This window comes from Peromyscus californicus, unplaced genomic scaffold (assembly GCF_007827085.1).
Source record: "Peromyscus californicus insignis strain IS unplaced genomic scaffold, ASM782708v3 Scaffold_12__1_contigs__length_115047231, whole genome shotgun sequence".
In the NCBI taxonomy this organism is placed as follows: Eukaryota; Metazoa; Chordata; class Mammalia; order Rodentia; family Cricetidae; genus Peromyscus; species Peromyscus californicus.
In genome coordinates, this window is record NW_026294413.1 from 86,517,365 (window position 1) to 86,545,332 (window position 27,968).

The 27,968-nt window shown below is 39.7% G+C and overlaps 1 protein-coding gene across 7 annotated transcripts in view; it reads right to left on the minus strand.

Moving 5' to 3' along the window:
* Positions 1-27,968, minus strand: part of Sfmbt1 (Scm like with four mbt domains 1) — a 124,106-nt gene that overhangs the window by 56,361 nt on the left and 39,777 nt on the right. For all 7 annotated transcript variants that reach the window (XM_052733743.1, XM_052733741.1, XM_052733744.1 and 4 more), the window contains one exon: positions 2,066-2,204. In XM_052733743.1, the coding sequence (XP_052589703.1) occupies positions 2,066-2,093 (28 nt within the window). In that variant the 5' untranslated portion in view covers positions 2,094-2,204. The remainder of the gene's footprint in view (positions 1-2,065; positions 2,205-27,968) is intronic.

A 27,968-nucleotide genomic window follows, 5' to 3' on the forward strand; every position in this document is an offset into this window, starting at 1 on the left:
TCTTTTCCTGCTGCCTATTGATCCAGATGCAGAACTCTCAGCTGCCTCTCCAGTACCATGTCTGCCTGCATGCTGCCATGCTGCCTGCCATGATGATAATGGACTGAACCTCTGAACTGTAAGCCAGTCCCAATTAAGTGTTTTCCTTTATAAAGAGTGGCCATGGTCATGGTGTCTCTTCCCAGCAACAGAAACCCTAACTAATACACTGGGGAAACAACAAATCCCAAGTTTACATAAATGGATCCTATGAAACTAGGGTGAATATAAAACTATTCAAATTACTTTGGACTCAAATATAGTATCTAATACCAACATGCAGGATTCTTAATAGACATTTCAAATTTAAACTGTGAACCTGATTCTGAGTATTCTGCAACTGAGTAAAAATACTACTAGCCAATCTAGAAAATGTGAACTTACTTTTGGTTCCCCTCCTTTTTTATTCAGTCCTTACATACAATTCAATGAAGCATATCCTACCTCTATTTCTTATGATGTCCACTGCTATCTATAGAGCAAGGCCTGTCAATATATCTCTTACCTTTCACTCATAAAAGACTGCAAAGGCTCTACAGTATCTGATCTACCCTTCCACTTTTTTTTTTTTTTTTTTTTTTTTGGTTTTTCGAGACAGGGTTTCTCTGTGTAGCTTTGCGCCTTTCCTGGAACTCGCTTTGGAGACCAGGCTGGCCTCGAACTCACAGAGATCCGCCTGGCTCTGCCTCCCCTTTTTATGAACCAGCTCACAACTCCCTGTAAATTCAGCTCTAGGGGACCTGATGCCCTCTGGCCTCTGTGGGCACTACACTCACATGTACAAATCCATATATAATCACACACATATACATAATTTAAGATTAACCCCAAAATCTTTTTAAAGGGGAGGGGGGGCTAGAAGCTTCTTTCTTCATATGACTAGTTTTTCACATTACTAGAAAGTGCTATGTAGGCTGTTGAGGACAAAAGTTATCAATAATTTTACTCAACCATTGATCCAGTAGGTTTCACTACCAACTTATTGGTTAAGATGTACACACTGGAGTGGCCAACCTATGACTGGTCCAACTTGAGGCCCATGCCATGAGAGGGAGCCCATGCCTGACACTGTCTGGAGGGCCGGGAACCAGAGGCTGGACAGCCCAGAGACCCAGGACAGGACTAAATACAAATGGCCAAAAAAAAAAAAGTCAATGAAATGATTCCTAATGATGTTCTGCTATACTCATAGATTAGTACCTAGCCCAACTGTCATCAGAGGGGTGTCATCCAGCAACTGATAGATGCGGAGACCCACAGCCAAACACTAGGCAGGGCCAGAGGAACCCTGCAGAAGACGGGGAGGAAGAATTGTAGGAGCCACAGGGGCCAAGGACACCATGAGAGCACGACCTACAGGACCAACTGAGAAGGGGTCACAGTTCAGAGATGAATCGACAAACACGAACCCTGTGTGGGTCTGAGCTAGGTCCTTTGCGTGTACCTTATAGTTGTGTAGCTTAGTGTGCTTGTGGGACTCCCAACATTGAGGGGGGAGGGTCTGACCCTTTGTACATAAACTAAATTTTTTAAAAAACGCAATTAAAAAACAGTGTAGTAAGAAAGAGAACTAGGAAGCTCTTCATGGTAACAGAAGAGTTATGTATCTTGACAGTTCAGGAGGACACACACATGACAAAAAAATAACAAAGAACTAAGCAGTTTATGCTAATTTTATACTTTATATTATAGTTGAATGAGAGAATAGAAACTGAATGAAGGGGAGCATGGAACCTGTTGACACTATCTTTGCAACTTCCTATGAACTCAAAGAATTTAAAATCAATTATAAAGTAATCAGCAAAATTCAATTATTTAGAAAATGAGGTCTGTTCTTCAAAAACTTTTTTTTTTTTTTTTCAGTGAACAGTAGTTGTAGTCTCTAGTGGCAGGTTCTCTGTCAGGCCCAAGAGACAGCAATGAAAAATGTATGACTTCAAGGAGCTTCCAGTTTAGCGGTAGACAAAGTAACAAAGGCAAATAATCTGCATCTGCACACTGGAGAGGGATTTAAGAGAACCAATACCTGCATCCAGCTGCTGCTCCCCACTCATCTCCACAGCACATGGGCTATTTCTTCCCCAAATAATGAACAGGTTGAGGCTCTGCTATGATATGAAGATGAGCTCAAGTTTCAAGTTTCTGTCCAGTGGGCATCCAAGGATCTAAACAAAAGTGTTTTAAAAAAGTTACAAACATAGCCAAAATTCAAATGTGTTTACTTATTCATAAGACAGTGTTTGACTGGGTTGAAAGGTAAGTGAAAAGAAAATCACTTAGAAGACATAGGATTACGGGAGTGGGGAGGTGACATCTTTTCCATATTTGAAGTTTGTCTAATGAGTATGGATATACAGATATGTGTGTACAAGAGGACTATAAAAGTCTTGATAGCTAAGGATTACAATAAATTGTGACTGAAGAGATGGCTCAACAGTTAAGAACACTGGTTGCTGACTACAGGACTCAGGTTCAAGTCCCAGCACCCACATGGTGGTTTGCTGTGAGATGTTCTGTATGCTGTAAATGTGTTGCTCTGATTGGTTGATAAATGAAACACTGATTGACCAGTAGCCAGGCAGGAAGTATAGGCAGGAAAAACAGATAAGGAAAATTCTGGGAAGGGGAAGGCTGAGTCAGGAGATGCCAGCCTACAGCCCAGGGAACAGCATGTAATGACACACAGGTAAAGCCACAGAAAACGTGGCAACATATAGATTAACAAAAATGGGCTGAGTTTAAGTGTAAGAGCTAGTCAGTAGTTAGCCTGAGCTAATGGCCGAGCAGTTCTAATTTAACATTAAGCCTCTGTTCATTTGGGTCTGAGTGGCTTTGGGACTACAGGAGCTTGGGAGCCGGGTAGGACCAGGAAAACTTCAGCTACAGTGGTTCACAACCATCTGTAACTCCAGTTCCAGGGGATCTGGATGCCTTCTGGCCTATGTGGGCATCAGGTGAGAAAGTGGTACACAGACATACATTCAGGCAAAAAACCCATATACATAAAATAAAATAATTTAATGAAGATTACAATAAATCAATATATGAATGAATCCTAACCTTTAAACTTAGTATTATGGCTTCTATCCACAAAAAAAGCTAATTCTTCCATCCATAAAAACTTCAATACCTAAGAGAATCACTCCAAAATAAGTTTCAAACCCATTTCTGTTTTAAAACAGCTTTATTGGTCAGGCATGGTGGCACACACCTTTAACTCCAGCACTCAGTAAGAGGCAGGCAGATCTCTGTGAGTTTGAAGCCAGCCTGGTCTACATGGCAAGTTTCAAAACAACCAGAGCTACACAGTGTGAGAACCTGTCTCAAAAAAACAAAACAAAGTTTTACTGGAATAGTATTCACACATCAAAATTCACATTCGAAATGTACAGTCCAATAACTTAATTAAATTTACAGAGGATTTAGTTATTATCATATACCAGTTCAGAATATTTGTGTCACCCTGAAAAGAGACTATGCTCATGCACATTAACTACACTACAAGGTGAATATCATCATCATGAGCTCACAGCACAAAACAATGATCACACCTGCCCTGAGCCAATAGCTAGTAAGCAGCAAAACCAGGCTTTTAACCAAGAAGGATGTCTACATTTCATGTCCTCAAATACTGTATTATCTCTCAATACAATGATATGACTTTGAACTCTTTTTTTGTTTGTTTGGTTTTGTTTTTTGTTTTTTTGAGACAGGGTTTCTCCACGTAGTTTTGGTGCCTGTCCTAGAACTCGCTCTGTAGACCAGGCTGGTCTCAAACTCACAGAGATCTGCCTGGCTCTGCCTCCTGAGTGCTGGAATTAAAGGCCTGTGCCACGGTCACCCGGCTGACTTTGGATTCTTGATGCTCCTGACTCTACCTTCTGAATGGTAGGATGCATGGCTGTTATGATTAATTCTAAGAAAAAGAGTTCAATAAATATTTACCAGGTGGTTAAAGAAAAAAAAAACCCACTAAAATATTTGAATTTGCACACCTATTCCAATTCAAAAGATGTATACACTTTTAAAATATACTGTTAAATATGGTAAATACTGTAACTAGATGTCTCATTTTTCAAATCTGCAGCTCTAACTCTGCTCCTGGCAGGTAACAGCAACTGAAAGTAACTCTACTTCCTGTTCCCAGAAGTCTAGATTTCTATTGGCCCTTCACTCTCAACAACACTCAACCATCATTCCCTGCATACGTCTGTTTTAGAGAGTATATTAAACTAATGTCCATATTTGTCAATGAAACTTAATTTTCAGGATAAAAATCTTCTGTTGATTTATTAAGCTGTTTCTCCTGATTATTTTTATTGTTGCTAGTCTACTGCTACATGTCTAAAAAGATTAAAAATTAAAGTCTGACAAAGTCCAGGTTTTAACGATTTCTGACAGACAAATCTTAGCCACCTATATAATCTAAATTAAAATCTGACCAAAATGTAATCTTTTTAAGACTATGTAAATTCAACATAGCAGTATCTGTCTTAGCTCATAAAATGGTACTAATAACTGCATTAAACACCTAAAATTATTTCCTCTTAGAGACAGGTTCTTCTAATGCCCAGGCTACTAATAACTGCATTAAACATCTAAAATTATTTCCTCTTAGAGACAGGTTCTTCTAATGCCCAGGCTGGACTTTACTTCAGGGCTTAAGTGATCCTCTAGGAAGCCTCTCAAATACTATCACACTGGCAAACAATGAGAAAATAAAAAGGAAAAGATGACACAAGACTATAAACGTGCAAAATATAGCCATTAAAATTCTGTTTTATTTTGAGACTGTCTTTCTATAGAGTCCTGGCTGTCCTAGAACTCACAATGTAGACCAGGTTTACCTTCAACTCAGAGATCTGCCTGCCTCTACCTCCCTGGTGCTGGGGTTAAAAGGCATGTGCCACCACACCCACAAATGTTATTAATGAAACATTTTATTCTCAATCAAATCCCAAAGGAAGTGTTTTACTTGATTTGATAAACTAATTCTTTAAAAGGACATGTACATCCAAAAGATGAAAATATAGATCAGGGGCTGAGGATACAACATAGAGATAGATCATTTGTCAAGTACAGAGACCCTGGATTTGACTCCATTAACAAGACAACAGCAATAACAAAATAACAATAACATATACATACATATATGACTTGGAGTTGGTAAAGCATTTGTCAATCACAAAAGGACATCCTGATTCAATCTCCAATACTAGGTGCGTGCGTGCGTGTGTGTGTGTGTGTGTGTGTGTGTGTGTGTGTGTGTGTGTGTGTGTGTGTGTGTGGTGCTGGGGATGTAGAACTGCTGTCAGTAGCACATGCCTGAAATTCCAGCACTTGGAAGATAGACAGGACGATCAGAAGCTGAAGATTTACATAGAGAGTTCCAGACTAGGCTGTGTTACATGAGACCCTGCAATTTAAAATAAAAAAGATAAAAGTAAATAGTGTTTTTAAAATTTGCTTTGCTCCTATTAATTAAGATAATATATACACTAGTCACAGGACATGGACAAAATAAGTTGATGCTTCCCTCCCTGTAGGCTAGCTTTCATAGTAACAGAAGGTGTTATGAAGACTGCTAGGGGTAGGGGGGGTCATCAACAGTCTTACCCGGCTGTGAACCCTGTGAACTGCAATAGGGACAGGCAAGGCAACATATGCCCATGGATACAATAGTGGCATGAATATTATGGGAATAATCAACTGTTTCCTCATTGGATTTAAGGGCTGCTACACAGGCAGAAACACTGCCTGGTACTGTAAATCTGGCCAAAAATCTATGGCTGGGAAGCACACATGACCCAGGGATGAACCTGTTACTATTATTTTGCTAAATGAACATAGTATCAAATTGCTAATTTGTATCTCTCTAATCACAGATTAGTGAAGCTCTTAGATCTCAGATCAAATCAGAGAAAACTGTGCAGTGGACAGTGGTTAATATAGAAACTCACAACTGATCAAAGTGCCAAGAAGTGTTGGTGGCATGCTCAGTCACAAATGGACTGTCTACATTACTTATTGTTTTAGTTTTAGTATATATTTATGAGTGTTTTGTCTGCACGTATGTGCCTGAGGAGGCTAGAGGAACTGGGTGCTGGGAAGTGAAGGAGGAAGATCAGCCAAGTGCTTTCTCTGCTTCTCTGAGCTAGCAGGTTTTCACCCCAGCATGTGGCTCCTGAATCTTTATCAGTGAAATTGAATGATTGCCATTTAGATAAAAACCAACAGTTTATGCTAGTTGGATTTTTGTCAGCTTGATACAAACTATATGTCACCCAAGAAAAGGAACCTCAATTGAGGAACTGCTTCCATCAGGTTGGCCTGCAGGCACAGTGGGGCATTTTCTTGATTAATGATTGACATAGGAAGGCCCAGCTTACTGAGGGCAGTACCACCACTATGCAAGTAGTCTTGGTTGTCTAAGAAAACAAGCTGAGCAAGTCATAAGGGGCAAGTTAGTAAGCAGCATTCTTCCATGGTCTCTACTTCAGCCTGCCTTCAGGTTCCTACTTGAATTCCTGCTCTGACGATGAACTGTGATTTGGAAGTGCACACCAAATAAACCCTTTTTCCTGCCAAGGTAATTTTGGTTACGGTTTTATCACAGCAAGAGATAAGAAAACTAGTCCTGAAACTTCTGTATTAGTTACTTTTTTGTTGCTGTGATAAAATACCATGATCAAGGCAACTTATAGGATGAGTTTATTTGGACTTATGGTTCCAGGGGGATAAAAGTCCATTATGGTGGGGAAGCAGAGCAACATGAAGCAGGTATGGTAGCAGGAACAGGAAGCTGAGTGATCATTTCAACTACAAGCAACAATCTGGGGGGTTGGGGGAGCATACAAAATGGTAGAACAGAGACAAACAAACTAGAAGTGGAAATGGGACAAGGCTATAAACTCTCAAAAAATGTGCCGGGCGGTGGCGGCACACGCCTTTAATCCCAGCACTCGGGAGGCAGAGCCAGGCGGATCTCTGTGAGTTCGAGGCCGGCCTGGGCTACCAAGTGAGATCCAGGAAAAGGCGCAAAGCTACACGGAGAAACCCTGTCTCGAAAAACCAAAAAAAAAAAAAAAAAAAAAAAGTTACAGAAAAAGCTAAAAGAAGTAGGAGGCCAGAAAGTGCTACTTTCAATTGGGTGATCCAGGTCTTAGTTCAGGGTCATGAGCCAACAACTGAGGGGATAAGGAAATAAACCATATGGATACCTGCAGAAACAGGAAGAAGTGCAAAGACCCTGAAGCAGGAGCTTGTGTGGATGGCAGAGACCACTACGTTTGTAAAAGAATGATAAAGGTTGAGACACCAGGAGGTGACCTCAAGAAGGTTTCAGGGAATCCCATTATGTAAGAACTTACAGGCATGTCCGTCCAATTGGCACACACTTTTAATCCCAGCATTTGGGAGACAGGTGGATCTCTGTGAGTTCAAGGTCAGCCTCGTCTGCATAGTGAGTTCCAGCACAGCCAGAACTACATAGTGAGACCTGCCTCAACCCCCTCACCCCCAAAAAAGAACTTATGGGCTACTATAACGATTTGGGCTTTGAGGAAGCCCCTGGAGAATTACGAGCAGAAAAGAGATATAAACTGACCTTTTCAAGGAGCCACTCTCTAGCTATGTTGAACAGTGTTGAAACAGACTTTAAGCAAAAGCAGAAACAGAAAGATCAATTTACAAGATACTGGAAGAGTCCTGGTGAGAGACACTGGTGTCCAGGCTGAGGACAGGAACTGTGAAAACACTGAAGGGAGGAAGATGGATGAAGAGAGTAAGTTTTGAGCCTAAACAATGGGAAGGATGATCTGGCACGAAGACTGGAAAATTTGAAAGGTAAGAAAAAGCACGAATTCCAAAGAAAATGAGGGGAACATGCCGGGCTGCTTTCATCACAACTAAAGCTGGGTTCTTTGAGCTTTCAAGGAAATAATGCCAATTAGCAGAAATGTAACTATCTACCTTACATGTATAGCATTTTTTGGTTTATAAGTTATTTTCATAAGCTATGCTCCACCTGAAAATAAAGCCATTTAAAAAACATCTAGAATAGTGATCTTGGGGGGGGGGGGTGTTGTCTTTGGTCTTTCACTGTGGCAGCTTTCCTGTCTTTCTCACCCCCACCTTCCACCTCACCTTCTTTAATGGACTACCCAACCATGAAGGGAGGATTCTCACGCTAATCACTAAGTTATGCTAACTTTAAAAACGTGGAGGGTTTTTATTTTATGTGTGTGGGTGTTTTGCTTGCATATATATTTATGCACCACTTGTGTTCCTGGTGCCCCCAGAGGCCAGAAGGCGGCATTGGATTCCCTGGAACTGGAGTTACAGACATTTGTGAGCTGCCAGGTGGGTGCTGGGAATCGAACCTGAGTCCTCTGGGAGAGCAGTCAGTGCTCTCAACTGCTAAACCACCTTTCCAGCCACTATGCTAAAGTTTTTAGGCCTCAATTCTGACACAAATTTTCTAATAAAGATCCCTGAATGTCAATTTTTCTAAGCTTTAATACACATTTTAAAAAGTCTCAGGTATGCCGGGCGGTGGTGGCGCACGCCTTTAATCCCAGCACTTGGGAGGCAGAGCCAGGCGGATCTCTGTGAGTTCGAGGCCAGCCTGGGCTACCAAGTGAGTTCCAGGAGAGGCGCAAAGCTACACAGAGAAACCCTGTCTCGAAAAACCAAAAACCAAAAACCAAAAAAAAAAAAGTCTCAGGTATGCCGGGCGGTGGTGGGGCACGTCTTTGATCCCAGCACAGGCACCGAGAATATACAGAGAAACCCTGTCTTGGAAAAAAAAAGTCTCAGTCATAAAAATACTATATTAACTATATAATAATAATACTGGAAATCTAGTTCTGATCAATTTATAAGTCCCTAGTTCACACTATTAAGTGTGCGTATTTTACAACCATTTCCACAGCAATTACTAGTTAATATCTACTTCTATGAAATTAAGATTGAATTATGATTTTGAAATTTTCTTTCACTGTATCCAAAGATGACAAGCATTTTAAAGTCCTTTATCCTACTACTTTGTAAGCTAGAGAAATGATAAATCTCTATAGTTAATATGATCATATTTTTCACAAATTAAAAGTTTTATTTATGGATACCATTAACAGGTACACTTTTTGTTGTTTGCTTTTTTAGACAGGGTCTCACTGTGTAGCCATGGCTAGCTGAGCCCAGAATGCTCTGTGTAGACCAGATTGGCCCTAAACTCACAGAGATCCATCCACCTGCCTCTGCCTCCCAAGTGCTAGGATTAAAGATGTACACTACTACATCCAACAGATAAACACATTTTTTAAGTCAGTATGTCTTGTTCTAATGAAATAAAGAGAACTCTAGTTCACCAGAATAAGCACTGTCAAAATGTACCAATTTATTATTAAAGGATTACCAAAGTAGTAGTAAGTTAAATGCCCTCAAGTGAACTGGATGGCTCTCAAAAGTAGCAGTACAAACCGCCAATAAACATATTTAAAATTCTGACCAGGCAGTGGTGACACATGCCTTTGATCCCAGCACTCGGGAGGCAGAGCCGAGTGGATCTTGGCCAGCCTGGTCTACAGAGCGAGATCCAGGACAGGCACCAAAACTACACAGAGAAACCCTGTCTCAAAAAAACAAAACAACAATATATATATACATACATATATTTTAAAATTCTGAACTTTTACACATCTGGGAAAGGAAAATCAAAACTATATTGATTCCATCTCATACCAAAAAGAATGGTTTACCAAGCAAATAATAAAAACTAACACTGGCAAAGACTAGTAGGAGGATCCCCTTTAAACATTGCTGGAGGGAATGTAAATGTATATAGCCCCTATGAAAATCAGTATGGTGGTATAAAAACAAAACCTAGAACTATCTTATGATCCAGCTTTATTACTCCTTAGTATATTTTCCAAAGACTCTAAGTACATGGAATGCATGTGTGAAAATGTTATAAAACTCATTATTTTACATGTCATTTTTTAATTAAACAAAGTTAATAAAGAGTGAGTACCCAACTTGTATGTCCCTGTCTATTTTTATATGTTAAAAAGCAAATAAAGGGGTTGGGGATTTAGCTCAGTGGTAGAGCATTTGCCTAGCAAGCACAAGGCCCTGGGTTCAGTCCTCAGCTCCAGGAAAAAAAAAAAGCAAATAAATATCCTTTAATGCATGGCAAGTTTAGCTGCACAACTAAAGTTTAATAATATTCTAGTATCCTAACTACTCTGCTTAACCAATAATTTCATTTTATAGGTGAGGAAGCTGAGGCTCAGAGACATTAAACTGTGAAGGCAATACAGACCCCATCTTAGGGTAGGGCCACCATCTTAGACCACCTGCTGTACTCAGTTCCAGGAAGGACCTCAGGAATGTGCCATGACAACTTGAACAGCTACAGGGCAGTATGCTCCTGTAGACATTCTGTCTGTGGTTTATGGCCCTTGAAGATCTCTTGATAATCCTGCTGAGCAGTCCAGATAATCCTGTTCAGTGGGTTGTGGTTTCCCACCAAAAGTACAATCCAATAGTTTCAAATGTGGTTTCTAGCAGAAAGTCTAGACCAATAGTTTCAAAAAAATCACCTTGCCCCATATCCCTTCTACCTAATCCCAAATTGCCAATTCCCGGCTTATGATTTTTCCCTTTAAAAACTCTGTACACATGAGCTCGTGGCTGCCACCACATTTCCTTCCTTCCATGCAGTGGCCCAGGTTGAACCTGACAATAAAAGGACCCTCATGTGCTTGCATCGGAAACCTGCTCCTTGGTGGTCTCTGGGGGTTTGTGAAACGGGTACAATAAAACAAGCTGTCAGTTCACAGGGTTTGGGGGCAGCAGGGTACTGGAGTTTTACCAGTCTTTGCAGGCTTCCAGGTGTGGGGATATTTTGTTTGTGCTTTAACTCTTGCCTGAAGATCAGAGTGTGGAGCTAGCCACTAGTGGCCAGACAATGGTGGCACACACCTTTAATACCAGCACTTGGGAGGAAGAAACAGGAAGTGATAAGGTGGGGTGGAGACAGGAGCTTGGCCCTTTCAGGCTGAGGATTCAGGAGAGGTAAGAAGTCTCTCTGGTGGCTGGCTGCTCTGCTTCTCTGATCTTTCAGCATTTACCTCAATATCTGGCTCCAGGTTTTTATTATTAAGACCAATTAGAATTTGTGCTACACCCAGGCTTTGAATCTCAGAAAACACAAAGATGACAGTCAGGTATCATAATCAAGAACATATCATACAACTAATTTTAACATTTAGTGGGATAGCCCAAAGCTCTTAGAAACTTGATTATTTGTAATAAGCAACTGGCAATTTTATATTTAGTACTTAAAAATTAATCACAGAAGACAACCTGGATTACTAACTGTGGTGGTTTGAATGAGAATGACCTCCATTGGCTAATGGATAAATATTTGATCCCCAGCTGGTAAAACTACTTAGGAAGGAGTAGGAAGCGTGACCTTGACAGAGATGTATCACTAGGCAAAGAGCTTTGAGGTTCAAAAGACATATGCCATTCCTAGTGCTCTCTCCCTCCTGCCTGTAAGAGGTGAACTCCCAGCCATTCCTGTCACTGCCATGCCTTTGCTCTGCTGTAACGGACCCCAAACCTCTAAAAAATCATGAGCCTCATTAAATGCTTTCATTTGTAAGTTTCCTTGGTCATGGTTGTTTTGTTTTGTTTTTGTCACAGCAATAGCAAACTAAGACATTGACTCAGGTTATTTAACTATAAGAGCTGAGCTACAGACAGAATAAAACAGAAACCTGAAAAAAGCCCTCCAAATGTTTTTGATGCTCAAGAATGGGCCTGTTCAAGAACTGACCTCAAACTAAAAATACTCAGAAGTCCTAATGAGTCCTAGGAAGTTATGTGATTGCTTCCACCTCATGAAGAGCTATGGATATGCTCAACTGAACATAGGCAGTCTCCTAAAAAAAAGGCAAAAGAAGACACAAAGACAACTGCTGAGAGAGAAGAGGATGGAGGGGCTGGGAACCCTCTGAATATCACAATTAAAGATAAACTAAACAGAGTCAATTAGGGCTGGAAGGTAAGCAGTCTAAGCAGGACTTCTAAGGCTGAACAGCAATGAGAGGCCCTGGGCCAGTTAAGTAAACAATTATATCTCAGTGTCCTGTCTGTAAAATGGAGATAGTAACATCTGCATCTATCTCATTAAGTTATATAGATTCTTCAATTAAGTAATACAGGAAATTTCCAACACAGAGGCAGAAAGGATGATGGCTCAGCAGTTAAGAGCATTTTCTCCTCTTCCAGAGGATCTGGGTTCAATTCTCAGCACCCAAATGGCAGCTCGCAACTGTCTATAATTCCAGTTCCAGGGGATCCAACCCTCTCTTTTGGCCCCCATGGACACTAGGCATGCATGTGGTGCACGGTCATATATGCAGGCAAAACATCTAGACACATAAAGTATAAAATTTAAAAAAATCCCAGCAACATAACCCTCAAAGATACTAGCTATAATGTTTAAAAGATCCCTAGCAGAGCAAATATTTCCAATTTCAAAGAGCATTCCTAGAACATAAAGATTTGAGATTCCTAGCAAGTATGTTTTTAACCAGTCCCAGTAGAGTTACATGGTATATATTTTTTTTAGTTACATACATTTACTTATTAATTTTTTAATGGAATAGTACTGAATTTAGAGAATAACCAAGCTGAAAAGGTATCAATGTGAGAAACGGTCATCAAAAAACCATATAATCAGCAGGGAAAACTCACAAACAAAGCTTTGCCCCCAAGGGTGTGGAGAAGCTCTAACTTATCCCAGAGGCTTCCAAAGAAAGTGGAGAGCAAACTGTACTAATTGACATCTGAGGTCCTTGGAGGGTTGCCTTCCATCCATCATCTGCCCAGGAAAGTCCTGGTTGCTGCTTTTACTTGGTAACATTAGGGACACAGAAAGTTTTAAGAGATTTATGCCACAGAGTTTAGATATTTCAAAACTAGACACATATACTAAAGAATTAACTCACTGCAATGTTTTTTAAGAGTTTAAGGACCCCCAAAAGAAAAGTACTAGTAATTTGTAAATGTGGAGACCTTTTGGAAAGATTTCTGCCCTTCAAAATCATTACAGACTTTTTTTAAAAGGGTGTCCTACAGAAAGAGCAAATAACAGCCAGTCCCTCAAGAAGGCATCCCAACTCTAGAACACTGCTGCTGCTGCTAGAGAATAACATAATGGTGAATGGCCACTACACACCTGACTGAGCCATTAGGTCAAGGTATACAAAGCTACAAAACCCGTAATAATGATCAGGTGTAAGTTATTTAGAAAAAGCATATATTTAGAAAACAAGTCTTCAGTGGCTTTAAGATTTTAAACTAATGAATCTCAGGTTATTATGAGATACACTATAGAACATGCTAAATCTGGAAAATAATCCAGTGCAAAAGATTAAATAGATCTCAGAGAAGAAAACAGACAAAACTATTCTAATTAATTAGGGATCTAATTTATTCATATGCAAAGTATAAAACCAAAATTTTCACTAGGAAAACAGCTGTCTACTTACAGGATACTTTTGTTGGTCCTTTATTAGAATTAGTTACATGTTATTACTTGATTTTATAGATTTTTAACACCCATATATATTGTTGTGGTTTTTTTGGGTGTGTGTGTGTGTGTGTGTGTGTGTGTGTGTGTGTGTGTGTGTGTGTGTGTCCTCAACACTAGAAGTGCCTATGTTAAATATAGGGACTTTTGATAAATATTTACAACTTTTAACCAAGTTGATAACAATAAATGATTCCTTCCACCTCTACTTCTCTATTCTTTCCCTAAAGACAATTGGGGTTTACCATCTACTAATAAATTATTATTCAGGCAAGCTTAAATACCAAGATTGCCAATTTTCTAAGACTAGAATTTACCAATTCTACTTTCTAGAGGTAACTACAAAATTACATAATTTTTAATCCTGATATTAGTGACTATGCTGGTAATGTTTTCATGCTTTATAGGAAACATGTTTTCCATAAAGCTTTCATGTTTTATTTTTTAAAATCATTTTTACAACTATAGCATGTCTTTCAGTTTTAGACAAAATTATAATTGAAAAAGATGTGTGAAATCATAAAAAAAAGCTACCAAGAAATTAAAATTTCATTATTTGCAAATGAACAACACAAAAGGAAGGGGCTTGGTTGGGATAAACGACTGGCTCTTAATAACTCTTCAAGAGAAAAACAAAGTACTGCCTATGAAACTCTTCATCTATGCTTCAACGCTAGCTATTTTGTAGGAAATTATTTTGAAGGACAAGACTGAAATTTAATTTGCTGTATTTCAACTGTTTGGAAAACAAATGAGTTGGCCAAAGCACAGCAAATGGCTCAGGACAAACACCATCAACAAGTCAAGTCACAGCAGGGTGGTGGTGGTGCATGCTTTTCTTTAACCCCAGCACTTGGGAGGCAGAGGCAGGGGGATCTCTGTGATTTCAAGGCCAGCCTGGTCGACATAGTGAGTTCCAGGACAGCCAGGGCTACACAGAGAAACTGTCTCGAAAACAAAAACCAAACAAAAAACAAAAAGAAAAACAAAGAAAAGAAAAGAAAGGGAAAGGGAAAAAGAAAGGGAAAGGGAGGGGAGGGAAGGGAAGAAAAAAGAAAAGGAAAGGAAAGGAAAGAAAAGAAAAGAAAAGAAAAGAAAAGAAAAGAAAAGAAAAGAAAAGAAAAGAAAAGAAAAGAAAAGAAAAGAAAAGAAAAAAGTAAAATCAATTCAAAGAACACTTCTGAGGCATAACGCTGGTCAGTTTCCGTCAGCTTGACACAAACCTAGACATATCTGGGAAGGAGTCTCAGCTGAGGAACTATCTCCACCAGATTGGCCTGTAGGCAGGTCTGTGGGACAGCATTTTCTTCCTTCTTAACCTTCCTTCCTTCCTTCTTTCGTTTTAGTTTTTTTTCAGGCAAGGTCTCACTATGTAGGCTTGGCTGTCCTGGAACTCACGGAGACCTGCCTGTCTCTGCCTCCTGAGTCCTAGAATTAAAGGTGTGGGACACCAGGACTCTGTTTGGCTTTGTGGGTTTGGGCGCATTTACTTTATTTACTTTTTGTGGGAGGGCCCAGTCCATTGTTGATGGTGTTACCCCTAGGTAGATGGCTAAGAAAGAAATTTGTGTTGACTAAGAAAAAAGCTGAGCAAGCCAGTGAACAGCTTTCCTCCATGGCTCCTGCCTCTACTTTTGCTTGAGTTCCTACTCTGACTTCCCTCCATGATCATCTGTGATCAGGACATGTAAGCCAAAAAAACCCTTTCCTTCTCATGTGCTTTTGTTATGGTATTTCTCACAACAGAAAGCAAACTGGACAGTCATTAACACATTTCCCTCAAAGTAGCACAGCATGCCAGATAAATACAATATTGTTTTCTATTAAGGCATAAAACAATAACGCAGTAGTTTAAGCTCAAATTACATTTCTCCAAAAGGATGTGTTGAAGATTTCTCAGGTTTTTGTTATTCTTGTTACTATTGTTACAGACAGGATCTCACTACATTACTAAGGCTGACCTGGAGTTCACCGTGTAGACCAGAAGGGCTTTGAATTTGAAATGATGTTCCTTTCTCTACATCCTTGTAGCTGAGATTACAGCAGCTATTTGGAAGATTACTGGACACAGTCCAATAACAGAGAGAGATCCTCAGTCAGTATTTCCTATACTCTGGAAACCAAAATCCAATACATAGAAAAGGTCTTTTTTGGGGGGGAGGGGGCGCTTTTCCAGACAGGGTTTCTCAGTGTAGCCCTGGCTGTCCTAGAAGTTGCTCTATAGTCCAGGCTGGGCTTAAACTCAGAGATCCACCAATTTCTGCCTCCTGAGTGCTGGGATCAAAGGTGTGCCACCACCAACCAGCCTTGGAAGGATCTTAATGACAAACCTAATCACCAAAAATCTTAAGCTTACTTCAAATTTCTAAAATAATCTAGAGAAAATAAAATTCAGCTGGGCATGGTGGCGCACCCTTTAATCTCAACACTCAGAGGCAGAGGTAGGAAGATCTCTGAGTTTGAAGCCAGCCTGGTCTACAGAGTGAGTTCCAGGACAGCCAGAGCTATACAGAGAAACATTGTCTTTAAAAAGGAGGGAGGGAGGGAGGGAGGGAGGAGAGAGAAAGGAAAGAAAAAGAAAAAAGTCAAGAAGCCACTGAAACACCAGAGTACAGACTACTATTCTTCTGGATCTTCAACACAATGTCCATTAAGTTCAGACTGCCAGACAAAGAACTGCACTAGTGAAAACATCTTGAGGAAGTGAGGGAAAAAGAAGGAGGAGGAGGAGGAGGAGGAAGAGGAAGAAGAGGAAAAGGAAGAGGAGGAGGAAGAGGAAGAAGAATTGGAAGAGGAAGAAGAATAGGAAGAAGACTAGGAAGAGGAAGAGGAAGGAGGATGAAGAAGAAGGAGGAGAAGGAGAAGAAAGAAGAAGCTGTGAGATAGTATTGCTTACCAATTAAAAAAAATAAAATAGGCTTTACACACAGTAACCTTCATCACACTCAAATTTCTCTAGCTTGGAAAGATTATCTTGTCATTTGGGGTTCTTAAGTGGTGGCACTGTTTTTAGGAAGTTCGTTAAGTTCTTGAACCTCTACAAGAAAATACATCACTGGAGTCAGGTCCTTGAGGAACCCTTTCCTGTCATGTGGTGGGCACATGTGGCAAAGACTCTTCACTTGCCTCTCCCACATGCCCCCACTGCTATGATATTCTGCCCAAGTACATGCAACCAAGCTACCATGGACTGAATCTCTGAAGCTATGAGCCTGAACAAATCCTTCCTCATTTAAGTTTTTGGTTTTGTTTTTTAATCAAGTATTCTGTAATAATGGGGAAAAAAAAACTAACTGGTTTACCCGTAAGGTCATAAAAACATCTTTTATACAGAATATCTGTTAAGGTATAATGAAATGGCCTGTTTGGGAATAGTTTCCATATAATACATATTCAAAACTGGTTCTCAGTCACTTCTAAACAATTTAATATCACTACTAGGTAATCCTAACAAGATGACTTCCTAACATCAAATAACTTCCCATATTAGGAAGCTATTAAGAAACCTTTCACTGGATAGTGGTGGCACACGCCTTTAATTCCAGCACTCAGAAGGCAGAAGCAGGTAGATCTCTGTGAGTTTGAAATCAACCTCATCTACAGAGTGAGTTCCAGGACAGCTAGGGCTACACAGAGAAACCCTGTCTCAAAAGAGAGGAGAGAGAGAGAGAGAGAGAGAGAGAGAGAGAGAGAGAGAGAGAGAGAGAGAGAGAGAGAGAGAGAAAAGAAACCTTTTCTAGGCCTTTAACCCCAGCACCCAGGAGGCAGATGCAGGTGGATCTCTCTGCATATGAGGCCAGCCTGGTCTATGTAACAAGTCCAAGAGCAGCCAGATCTACACAGTGAGACCCTATCTTTAAAAACAAAACAAACAAAAAAGAATCACTCCAACATCCTTTGCTTCACAAAAAAGAAACTGAACCTCTAATTGAGAGACACTGGACCACATAGGACAACGGCAAAGCCTTTCAGTCACAGAGAAACAGCACTGGGTTGGTTAGGTTCTAAACACTTGGACATGTTCTCATTTCATTTTCACAAATCTAAAGCAAGCACTGTGTATCAAGTTCACAATTAGAAAGTCAAGGCTCCAGCAAAACCAAGAAACCTCCTCAGAATTCAAGTCTGACTCCAAAACTCAAGCATCTCCCATATGCTATTTCAGATATTTCCAACCATGCCTGAGAATAACACAGTACATGTGTGTTTTTTTTATATCCTATGCACGCAAATGACTGCCATACTCTAAGAGTTCTCAGAATATTATCACTGCAAGACAGGAATTGAACCTCTAGGTCTGTCTCCACCATTATCTCCTACAATGTACAATAAACTCACCCATTCCCTTATCTCACACCGTTGACTAAAAATCACCAGTGAAAAATAAGGCCAATTTACTAAAATGCATTTATACCTTAAGCAATTTATCTTATTCCTACTGCTTATAGAAAGGTTTTTAACTTGGAATTCTAAGGCCCCCAAAAAGAACTCAAGAGTTGAGTATGGATTAAGAAAAGGTTTTCTATTTGTTGTTGTTGTTGGTTGTTTGTTTTGTTTTGTTTTGTTTTGTTTTTTGAGACAGGGTTTCTCCATGTAGTTTTGGTGCATGTCCTGTAACTCGCTCTGTAGACCAGGCTGGCCTCGAACTCACAGAGATCTGCCTGGCTCTGCCTCCCGAGTGCTGGGACTAAAGGCATGCGCCACCGCTACCCAGCAAGAAAAGGTTTTTTAGTTTTCTTACTAGCCTGTAGAAATTATAAAGATTTTCTTCCAGTGTAGGCAACAGATCATAGTAACATTAGCAGTAATTGTAATTTACCACCAAAGAGCAGACATTCATATTAAACTACTACAAATAATATGTAACTGATTTCTTTTTAAATGTTATACATTTTAATTTTATATGTTTACATCCATTACTCAGAACACTTCATGAGGTATGTGTATGAATGCCAAAAAGTTTAAGAACCCCTGGTATTAGGGCACGGATACAGATTAATGGTGGAGTGCATGCCCAACACACAAAACCCTTTTTTTTTTTTTAAAGATTTATTTATTATGTATACAGAAGAGGGCACCAAATCTCATTACAGATGGTTGTAAACCACCATGTGGTTGCTGGGAATTGAACTCAGGACCTCTGGAAGAGCAGTCGGTGCTCTTAACCTCTGAGCCATCTCTCCAGGCCCAAAAACCCTATTTTTAAGCAAAAGCACTGCAAAAATATACCTGCAATAAGAACAGAAGCAGGAGCTGGGTTATTGCCAAGAAGATCACCAAATAAAACTGGAAAACAAGGTATGTAAACTGGACAGAGAAACACAAGGAACATGAAAAAAGCAATGAGACCTTTGAAAGGTCATAACTCCTTAATTATCAACTGAAAACATATCGAAATGGTTAAATTCTGAAAAACATTACTAAAAAAAAATAAAAGGAAACTTTGTTATAGAAAATTACAAAAAAAATATTTTCTGTCATGATTCCCAAATCCTAAGTCACGGTTTTGTAAGTAAAGCATCTGAAAGACCAATCATCTAGAACTCTACTCTAGGAATTGCTGTGCCATGGTCCTTTATTGTAACAGTGGCAAAAATGCATTTCTCCATCTCTTCCATGGTAGCCTTAAATGGAGACAGAACAACTCATAAAACTTGTTACATTTTACATTTATATTTACATTACAATGATTTGTACACAGTGCTAAAGTGGTCATTATTCTACCCTCTAAATGGGGGGAGGAAGGAACCTCTTCTATACAGAGCATTAAAAAAACAAATACAAAAACAGAAAAAGCTAAAATAGCACCTTGGGTAGAATCAAGTGTTATGAGCAGCAGCGTTGTCCAAACCTGACCAGAGAAAAGCTTTCTGCTGAATTTACTTTATCAAAAAAGAAAAATTTCATATTAACTACAACACAAGAATTATGCCACCAGATTAACAATAATTCTGGACAACAGGCTCCTAATGGAGTCTTGAATTTATTCAAAATGTAACTAGGCAGTCACTGTATTTACAGAAGCATTACTCAAGATGCAAACAAATTCCATCTATAATGACTTGCCAGAAGCTTACCTTAGATAAAAACAACAGTTTTCTCAACTAAGACATATTTGTGATTTTCAGTACAAAGATGAAATATAAAACCTTAAATGTATGATCTGTCATGTATCAGCATCCTCACAAACTACTGATGAAAAAAAAGTAACTGGCTGGACAGTAGTGGTGCACGCCTTTAATCTCAGCACTCAGGAGGCAGAGACAGGTGGATCTCTGAGTTCCGGGCCAGCCTGGTGTACAAAACAAGACAGCAAGGGCTACACAAAGAAACCCTGTCTTGGGGGGGGGGGGGCAAGTGGGGGGAAACGGGGGTGGGGGGTATGTGCCGTGGGCTGGGGGAAGTAACTGATTTTAGAGCACAAGTAAAAATCTCTTCCTGTAAACAATTTGTACTTGACAGAGCTGAGTATGTACCTTACTGAGCTGTCTGTTTGCCTAGCACACACAAAGCCCTGGTTTAAACCCCTAGCACTATAAACAGGGTGTGGTGGCTATAATCCTAGAACTAGGGAGATGGAAACAAAAAGTAGAAATTCAGGGTCACAGTGAGTTGGTGCCATCTGGACTACAAGACTCTGTCCCCAAAGCAGGGGAGGGGTTATTTATTTATTTTTTTACTAATACTGTATTTTGAAATAATAAGAGTCTAGCCAGGGGTATTGGCTTACACCTTTAATTCCAGAACTTTGAGAAGCAGAGGCAGACAGGTATCTGTGAGTTTGAGCACAGCTTGGTCTACAAAGTGAGTTCCAGGACAGCCAGGGTTACATAGTAAGACCTTGTTTCAAAAAAAAAAAAAAAGAAAAGAAAGAGAAAAAGAAAAACAGAGTCTAGACTTGATTTTTTAAAAAACTATAAATTCTAATAATAAACAGTGGTTTTAAATCACATCAATTTTTTACATATTCTAAGAAATATGTATCTTATTAAGAGTATCTGATGCCTGTCATAAGAAGTGTTTTAAATTTCAGATTCTAGAATATTTATAGACTTTGCCAGTGAGCATCCCTAATGAACAATTCAAACTAGAGATGCTCAGTGTGTATAACTAAGTACATTACTATATTTAATCTTGCCAAAATGGTCTCAATTGTCTTGTTACTTTGAGATAACAACCAGTTTAATTATTTCAAGAAGGAGCACTATTTATTTATAAGGATCTTCTTCTTTAAATAAACTGCTCTGAGATGAGGGAGAAACAGAGCTGACATCTGAGTGATCACTATACCAAGCACAATGCAATATGATTATTTCACCCATCCCATCAACATTTGAAACACTCCCAATTTTAGAAGCCAAGGAATGGAGATCCAAAGAAATTGGGATGGAGATCCAAAGAAATTGTATTATTTAATTTACACATAACACAAATTCAAAACCTAAGTTCCTTCTCCATCATACTAATCTACTGGCTATCCAAAAAAGAAAAACACTTTATGGGAAAGGCTTCCCCTCCCAAAATGGATTTCTTCATCTTCTCTCATTTCTTCTCATTTTACGTATGTTCTAAAGTCTCAATATAGAAAAGAAGATAGATAACTACCTATAGAAAGTTTTTAGAACTACAATCCAATGAATCAGTGAACAAACATAATAAATATACCTGAGTGCTGTTCCTGGTAACAGGTCCTCCTTCTTTGTAAAAAAGCTCTAGAGAACAATAGTATACCTAGTGTTTTTCAAGCCTGTTCAGCTATGCTACATACTTTACACCCATATCATAAAATCAAGTGTCACCAGCATATGCTCTGGGTTCTGTCAGCACTGGACTCTTTTAGATAGTTTTTTGGGTTTTTGTAAAGATTTATTTATTTGTGAGAGAGAGTGTGTGTGTGTGTGTGTGTGTGTGTGTGTGTGTGTGTGTGTGTGTACACATGCATATTTGTGCACTATAGCACATGTGTGGAAGCCAGAGGACAACTTGTGGGAGTTGGTTCTCTCCTGCCATATGAGTTCCTGGGATCAAATTCAGGTCATCAGCTTTGACATCAAGTACCTTTACCCACTGAGCAATCCCAACAGCCCAGGACTAGACTCTTAAGAACAGATCAGGCATGGGGCCAGCATTTATAGTATCAGCAATCTGGAGGCTGAGGCAGGAGGATTGCAAATTCAAGGCCAGACTAGGTAAGATTCTTTAAAAGGGGTGGGAACGGCCCTCAACATAAATTGACAGGGTGAATAGATGACAAAAGGTAGAGTCAGAGCTAGGGAGGAGTTTGGTTGGGGGTAGCAGCACTTGCCTGGCATGTTTAAGGCCCCAGATTTCATCCCTAGCATGGTGAAGAGGAGAGAACACAATCAATATAAACTTTAATATAGTCTAGATCAATTCTGAAACCAGAGGACTATCCAAAATGAGAATATAAAAGCAGCCCCATCTCAGCTAGAGCCACTTAAAAAGCTAAAACAAGCTTCAAGTCATATAAAAAGTAACAGACCTCTACACAGTCACTTCTTATAGTCATAGTTTTAAATATTCACAACTTCAGTGAACATATAATGGCATTTGCAGTATTTTAATGTTATAGTTCCAATTAAACCCACAAGGATAACTATAATAATTTTAAATGAAAGAATAACAACTTGGTGAGGCTGAAAAGAAACAAAAACCTTCACAGAGTATTCACAGTAATATTAAATAGTATGGACCAAGTCAGGCGTGGTAGCTCATCCAAGTGGATCTGAGTGCAAGGCCAGCCTGGTCTATAGAGTGAGTTTCAGGACAGCCACGGATATACAGGGAAACAAAAATCTACTGTTATAAAAATAGTATGGACCCTCAGGTAAATAGTTTGACAATTCCTCAAAAAAGTTAAACATAGCCGGCTGGTGGTGGCACATGCCTTTAATCCAGCACTCGGGAGGCAGAGGCAGGTGGATCTCTGTGAGGTCAGCCTGGTCTCCAAAGCGAGTTCCAGGAAAGGCACAAAGCTACACAGAGAAACCATGTCTCAAAAAAACAAAAACAAAAAAAAGTTAAACATAGACTTACCAATTCTATTTCCAAGACTAATTAAGACATACATCCATACAGAAATCAGTACAGGAATATTCACAGCAACACTAGTGATAACCGCCAAAAAGTAGTAACAACTCAAATGTTCATCCACTGAGAATGGATAAATAAAATGTGATGATATATCCCTTCATCAGAATATTATCTAGTAATAAAAAGAAATGAAATATTGATATACACCAACTCATGGATAACATTAAAAATTTTTATGCTAAATTAAAGAAGCCTACTACAGGAGTTCACATATAAAATATCACTTACACAATACATCCAACATAGGCAAATCTAGACACAGAAAGTAGATTAAGATTGCCTCGGGCTGAAGTAGGAAGAGATGGGTAGAGAATAATGGCTAATGTATATAAGGTTTCTTTCTGGAATAATAAAATAGTCTAAGCTTAAACTATGGCGATAATCACACAACTCTGTAGGTATACTAAAAAAAAATCTTTGTATATTTCAAAGTAGATGAGCCTTTTCTCCTTTTTTTTTTTTTTTTTTTTTTTTTTTTTTTTGGTTTTTCGAGACAGGGTTTCTCTGTGTAGCTTTGCGCCTTTCCTGGAACTCACTTGGTAGTCCAGGCTGGCCTCGAACTCACAGAGATCCGCCTGGCTCTGCCTCCCGAGTGCTGGGATTAAAGGCGTGCGCCACCACCGCCCGGCTGCCTTTTCTCCTTAAAAGAACAAAAAAACCACTATTTTTAAAATAAGGGGAAAATAAAGCTTACAACTGACTCTTTTATTTTTCTTGTTTAGATGGCAAGGGATTTACTTCATCAAAAAAGGTAAGGTTGCTGTGATGGAACATGCCTTTAATACTAGCATGCAGGAGGCAGAGGCAGGTGTATCTTTGTGAGTTCAAGGCCAGCCTGGTCTACAGAGTGAGTTCCAGAACAGCCAGAATTACATGGTGAGAACCTGTCTCAACCAAATAAAAAAAAAAAAACAAAAAACAAAAAACAAAAAAACCTCTACACACACACACACACACACACACACCAGTTAGGATGAGGAATGTAGCTCAGTGGTACAGCAACTGCCTGGCATGTGTGATGCCCTGGTTTTGATTTCCAGCATCACAACCAACAACAACAAAAGTTGCTTTTCACTGTCTTTCTGGTACTTGCCATTTATTAGTAAAAGGAAAGCAATTAGATACTAACACTGAGGACACAGTCATTTGTAAGTATGTTATCAGAACTTCAACTTCAAGCTCACACACCTAAGTACAAAGTTGGTACAGTTGGGTGGTTCTAAACTCAGCAGCCCCATAGAACACCCCAACACCCTCTGGTCTACAATTACAGCCTGAGATCACAACAGCACAGATTTCACAGATTGTCTCAGGACATGGGCAAGTCAATCCTGCTTCAGTGTATAGGAAGCAGCAATAAACTTCTGCTCTTTGCTTCTTTTTTATTTTTTTATTTATTTATTTTTGTTTTCTTTTTCCTTTTAGAGACAGTGTTTCGCTGTGTAGTTTTGGTGTGTGTCCTGGATCTCACTTATATTTAGACCAGGCTGGCCTTGAACTCACAGATATCTGCCTGGCTCTGCCTCCCAAATGCTGGGATTAAAGGTATGTGCCACCACTGCCCGGCTGCTCTTTGCTTCTTTTAGACAAAGTCAACGAATACTTAGAAAACTGAGATACAAGAAATAGGGTTTTTTTAAAGTTAATTCTACAGTCATATGAATGCCAACAAATAAGCTTCCTTTATATTTCCACCACCTGCTGCAGCTGCTTTCAGTCTCTAGACCAGTGTTTCTCAATCTATGAGTCATGCCCCCCTTTGGGATTGAATGACCCTTTCACAGGAGTCATATATCAGATATTTACATTACAATTTATAATAGTAGCAAAATTACAGTTATAAAGTAGCAATGAAAATAATTTTATGGTTGGGGGTCACCACAATATTGAGGAACTGTATTAAAGGGTCAGTGTCAGGAAGGTTGAGACAAAACTTAACTACAAAATGATACGCTGTTCTTTTTGCTCTGTAGCATAACAGAGCCTCCACTTTTCCTTCTGTGTCAAGCTCTATTGCATTGGTTCAAAGGGGCAGCAAAAAATGCTCTAATGTTGCCACTTCAATGAAGAAGAAACAGAGGGGGAGGGGGAGAGGGAGGAAGGAAGGAAGGAAGGAAGGAAGGAAGGAAGGAAGGAAGGAAGGAAGGAGAACAAGGAGGAAGAAGAAGAGAAGAGGAGGAGGAGGAAGGAGAAAGAAGGAAGGAAGAGGAAGGAGGAGGAAGAGGAAGAGAAGAAGGTGGCTCTCCCGTTGCTCCTCCGCCAAAAGAGAATGTTACTTCTCTTTTCTCTGCTTCCTTTTCACAGTAACATGTTTCAATTCAGCCTTGTCTACATATGCCATTCTTACAATCTTGATTCAGTTTTCTCTACTTCACTGGCATTGCTTTTGTCCAGATTATCAATAGCCTATCACCAAATTCAATGTTTTCCCTCTATCTTCTAAGCTCTTCTTGCTCTGTTCTACACAGCAATATAAATAGTCAACTTCAAGTCCCTAAAGCTCTTATCTTCTCTGCTATGACTCTACTCTCCTGGTTTCCTTTCTTCCTCTATAGCTAATCCTAGATTCCTCTGTTGCCTCTACTGAGATTGAACTCTAAAGATTAGAATTCTACAGGGTTTGGTATTAAGTTCACTTTTTTTTCCATTCACATTTGGCATTCACTTCTTAGCCAATGTCATGTAAACTCATGGCTATAAATATTATCAATGATTATTTGGACTTACTCTCTGAATTCCAGACACATATGTCCAACTAACTCATTTGGAACCTTCATTTAATGTTTTGTGTGCAAAGAAAAACTGAACTCTAATTCTATTTCTCAACACAAATCTCTTCTGCCTTCGCTCCATCTACTAGCAAATCCTACTAAGTCTACATCATCATACTATAGTAAAATTGATCACTTCTATTTTCAGTGCCATCATACTAATTCACCTTGACAAGTTCGATTGTCTCCTCACTCTTGAAGGAAGTCCATTTTCCACATAGCATATAGATATCTTTTAAAAGGCAAAACCAGCTAGACATGAGGCTCACACCTGTAATCCCACCACTGAGGAAGGAGGACTGCTTTGAGTTTGAGATCAATTTGGGCTACACAGTGAGTTCTAGGACAGCCTGGAGTATATAGAGACCTGACTTCATAAAAACTAACCAGCCATCTTAGTTATCCTTATCAACTTGACACTGCCAAGAGTCATCTAAGAGAAAAATCCTCAACTGAAAGAACTGCCTAGATCAGATTGGCCTGTGGGATATCTGTGGGTGGGGTTGTTTTGCTTATTAATTCAGGGGTGCCTTGTCTACTTGTGGTTGATACTATTCCTAGGCAGGCTGTATGTGAAAGCAAGCTAAACATCAGCCTGTGAGTGAGCCAGCAAACAATGTTCCTCCATGGTTCCTGCCTCCAGACCCCTGCCATAAGTTCCTTGACTCAATGATGGATTGTGACCTGGATGTGTGAGCTAAATAAACCCTTTTCTCCCCAAGCTGCTTTTGGTCAGAGTGTTTTATCAGCAACAGAATGAACTAAAACATAAATTGGTATTAGGAGTGAGTGTTGCTTAAGCAGACCTGACCATTTGGCTTTTTATGCTCTTCGACTATTTTGTTGGACAGCTATGGAAGATTTTAGAACTTTGGGCTGGGAAAGCATTTAAGAACTCAGAGCTTCATGAGCTACTGTTATTGGAGCTTGGAAGATCTGAGAGAAATGTAAACAATAGAGGATTGGCTTGTGAGGTTGCAAAGGGAAACAAAGACCCTATTAGGGCCATCTGTGTGATGTGTTTGGATCTTTAAGAATCTATGGTAGGGCTGGGTGGTGGTGGCGCATGCTGATCCCAACGCTGAGGAGGCCGAGACAGGCGGATTTCTGTGAGTTCAAGGCCAGCCTGGTCTACAAGCAAGTTCCAGGACAGGCTTCAAAGCTACAGGGAAACTGGGGGGGGGGGGGGGGGGGGGGGGGGGGGGGGAATCTATGGTTGAGGGCTGAAGATGGCTCAGAGGTTAAGAACACTGTCTGCTCTTCCAGAGGACCAGGGTTCAATCCCCAGCACCCACATGATGGCTCACAACTGTCTGTAATTCTAAGATCTGAAACTCTCACACATGCAGGCAAAAAAACAATGCACATAAAATAAGAATAAATAATTTATTAGGAAGGAAGGAAGGAAGGAAGGAAGGAAGGAAGGAAGGAAGGAAGGAAGGAGAGGAAGGAAGGAAGGAAGGAAGGAAGGAAGGAAGGAAGGAAGGAAGGAAGGAAGGAAGAAAGAAAGAGAATCAATCAATCAATCAATCAATCAATCAATCAATCAATCAATCTATGGTTGCCAGGCAGCTGAGACTGAAGAATCAGCTGTGATTAACAAAGTATTAGCACTAGTAAAGTAAAAACCTGTGCTACACTGAGAAAATAGGATGCTAGTAAACTCAGACTGAAAAAACCCACCTGTCTTTGTTTTTCTTTTGAAACAGGGTCTCAAATGTGTAGCCCTATCTGTTCTGGAACTCATTAATTAGACTGGCTGGGATTGATAAGCGATTAACACCACTGAGGCAAAATCTCCTGGGAAGTATTTCCTCATCACACAGAAACTGTATATGTGTGGGGGCAGGGAAAGGGGAGTGCAAGGCAGCAGAATTTGGCAATGTGTAGAAGTCCCCATGTGGCACTGTGTGCCAGGGTTAGAGTCCCTGCAGAGGGCAGAAGAGGCCACTGGTAAAAGCGCAGCTTCAAGTGCAATGGGAACCCTAGGATATAGGAGATGCCAGGACCATGGGATGTCCACCAAGGACAATAAAAGGACGAAGTCAGCCTCAGCCTCCAAGGCAAGGTGTGTGCACTTCAGGTGGCAGAGCTGGAGAGGTAGGCTGCTGGACACTAAGCTACAGCATCTTGAGTTACACTGCTATATGTTGGTTTTGCTTTGATCTGATAACATGAGAATTCTTTCCTTTGGGGAAGTATATGACCTAATTTTTATTTTACAGGGCCCCACAATTAAGAGATTTTGGGTTTTTAAAAAGAGCTTGGATTTTTAGAGTGTTGAAAATTTAAAGACTATGGTACTTTAAAAAGTTGGGACTAAGTTTGATATTATAGTATTAACATGAGCTCTATGGAACAAGGAATTGAAATGTTACAGATTAAAGCAACAGTTTGTTCATCAAGATGAAAAGTAATAAAGTATCCTCATTAGTTTTAAT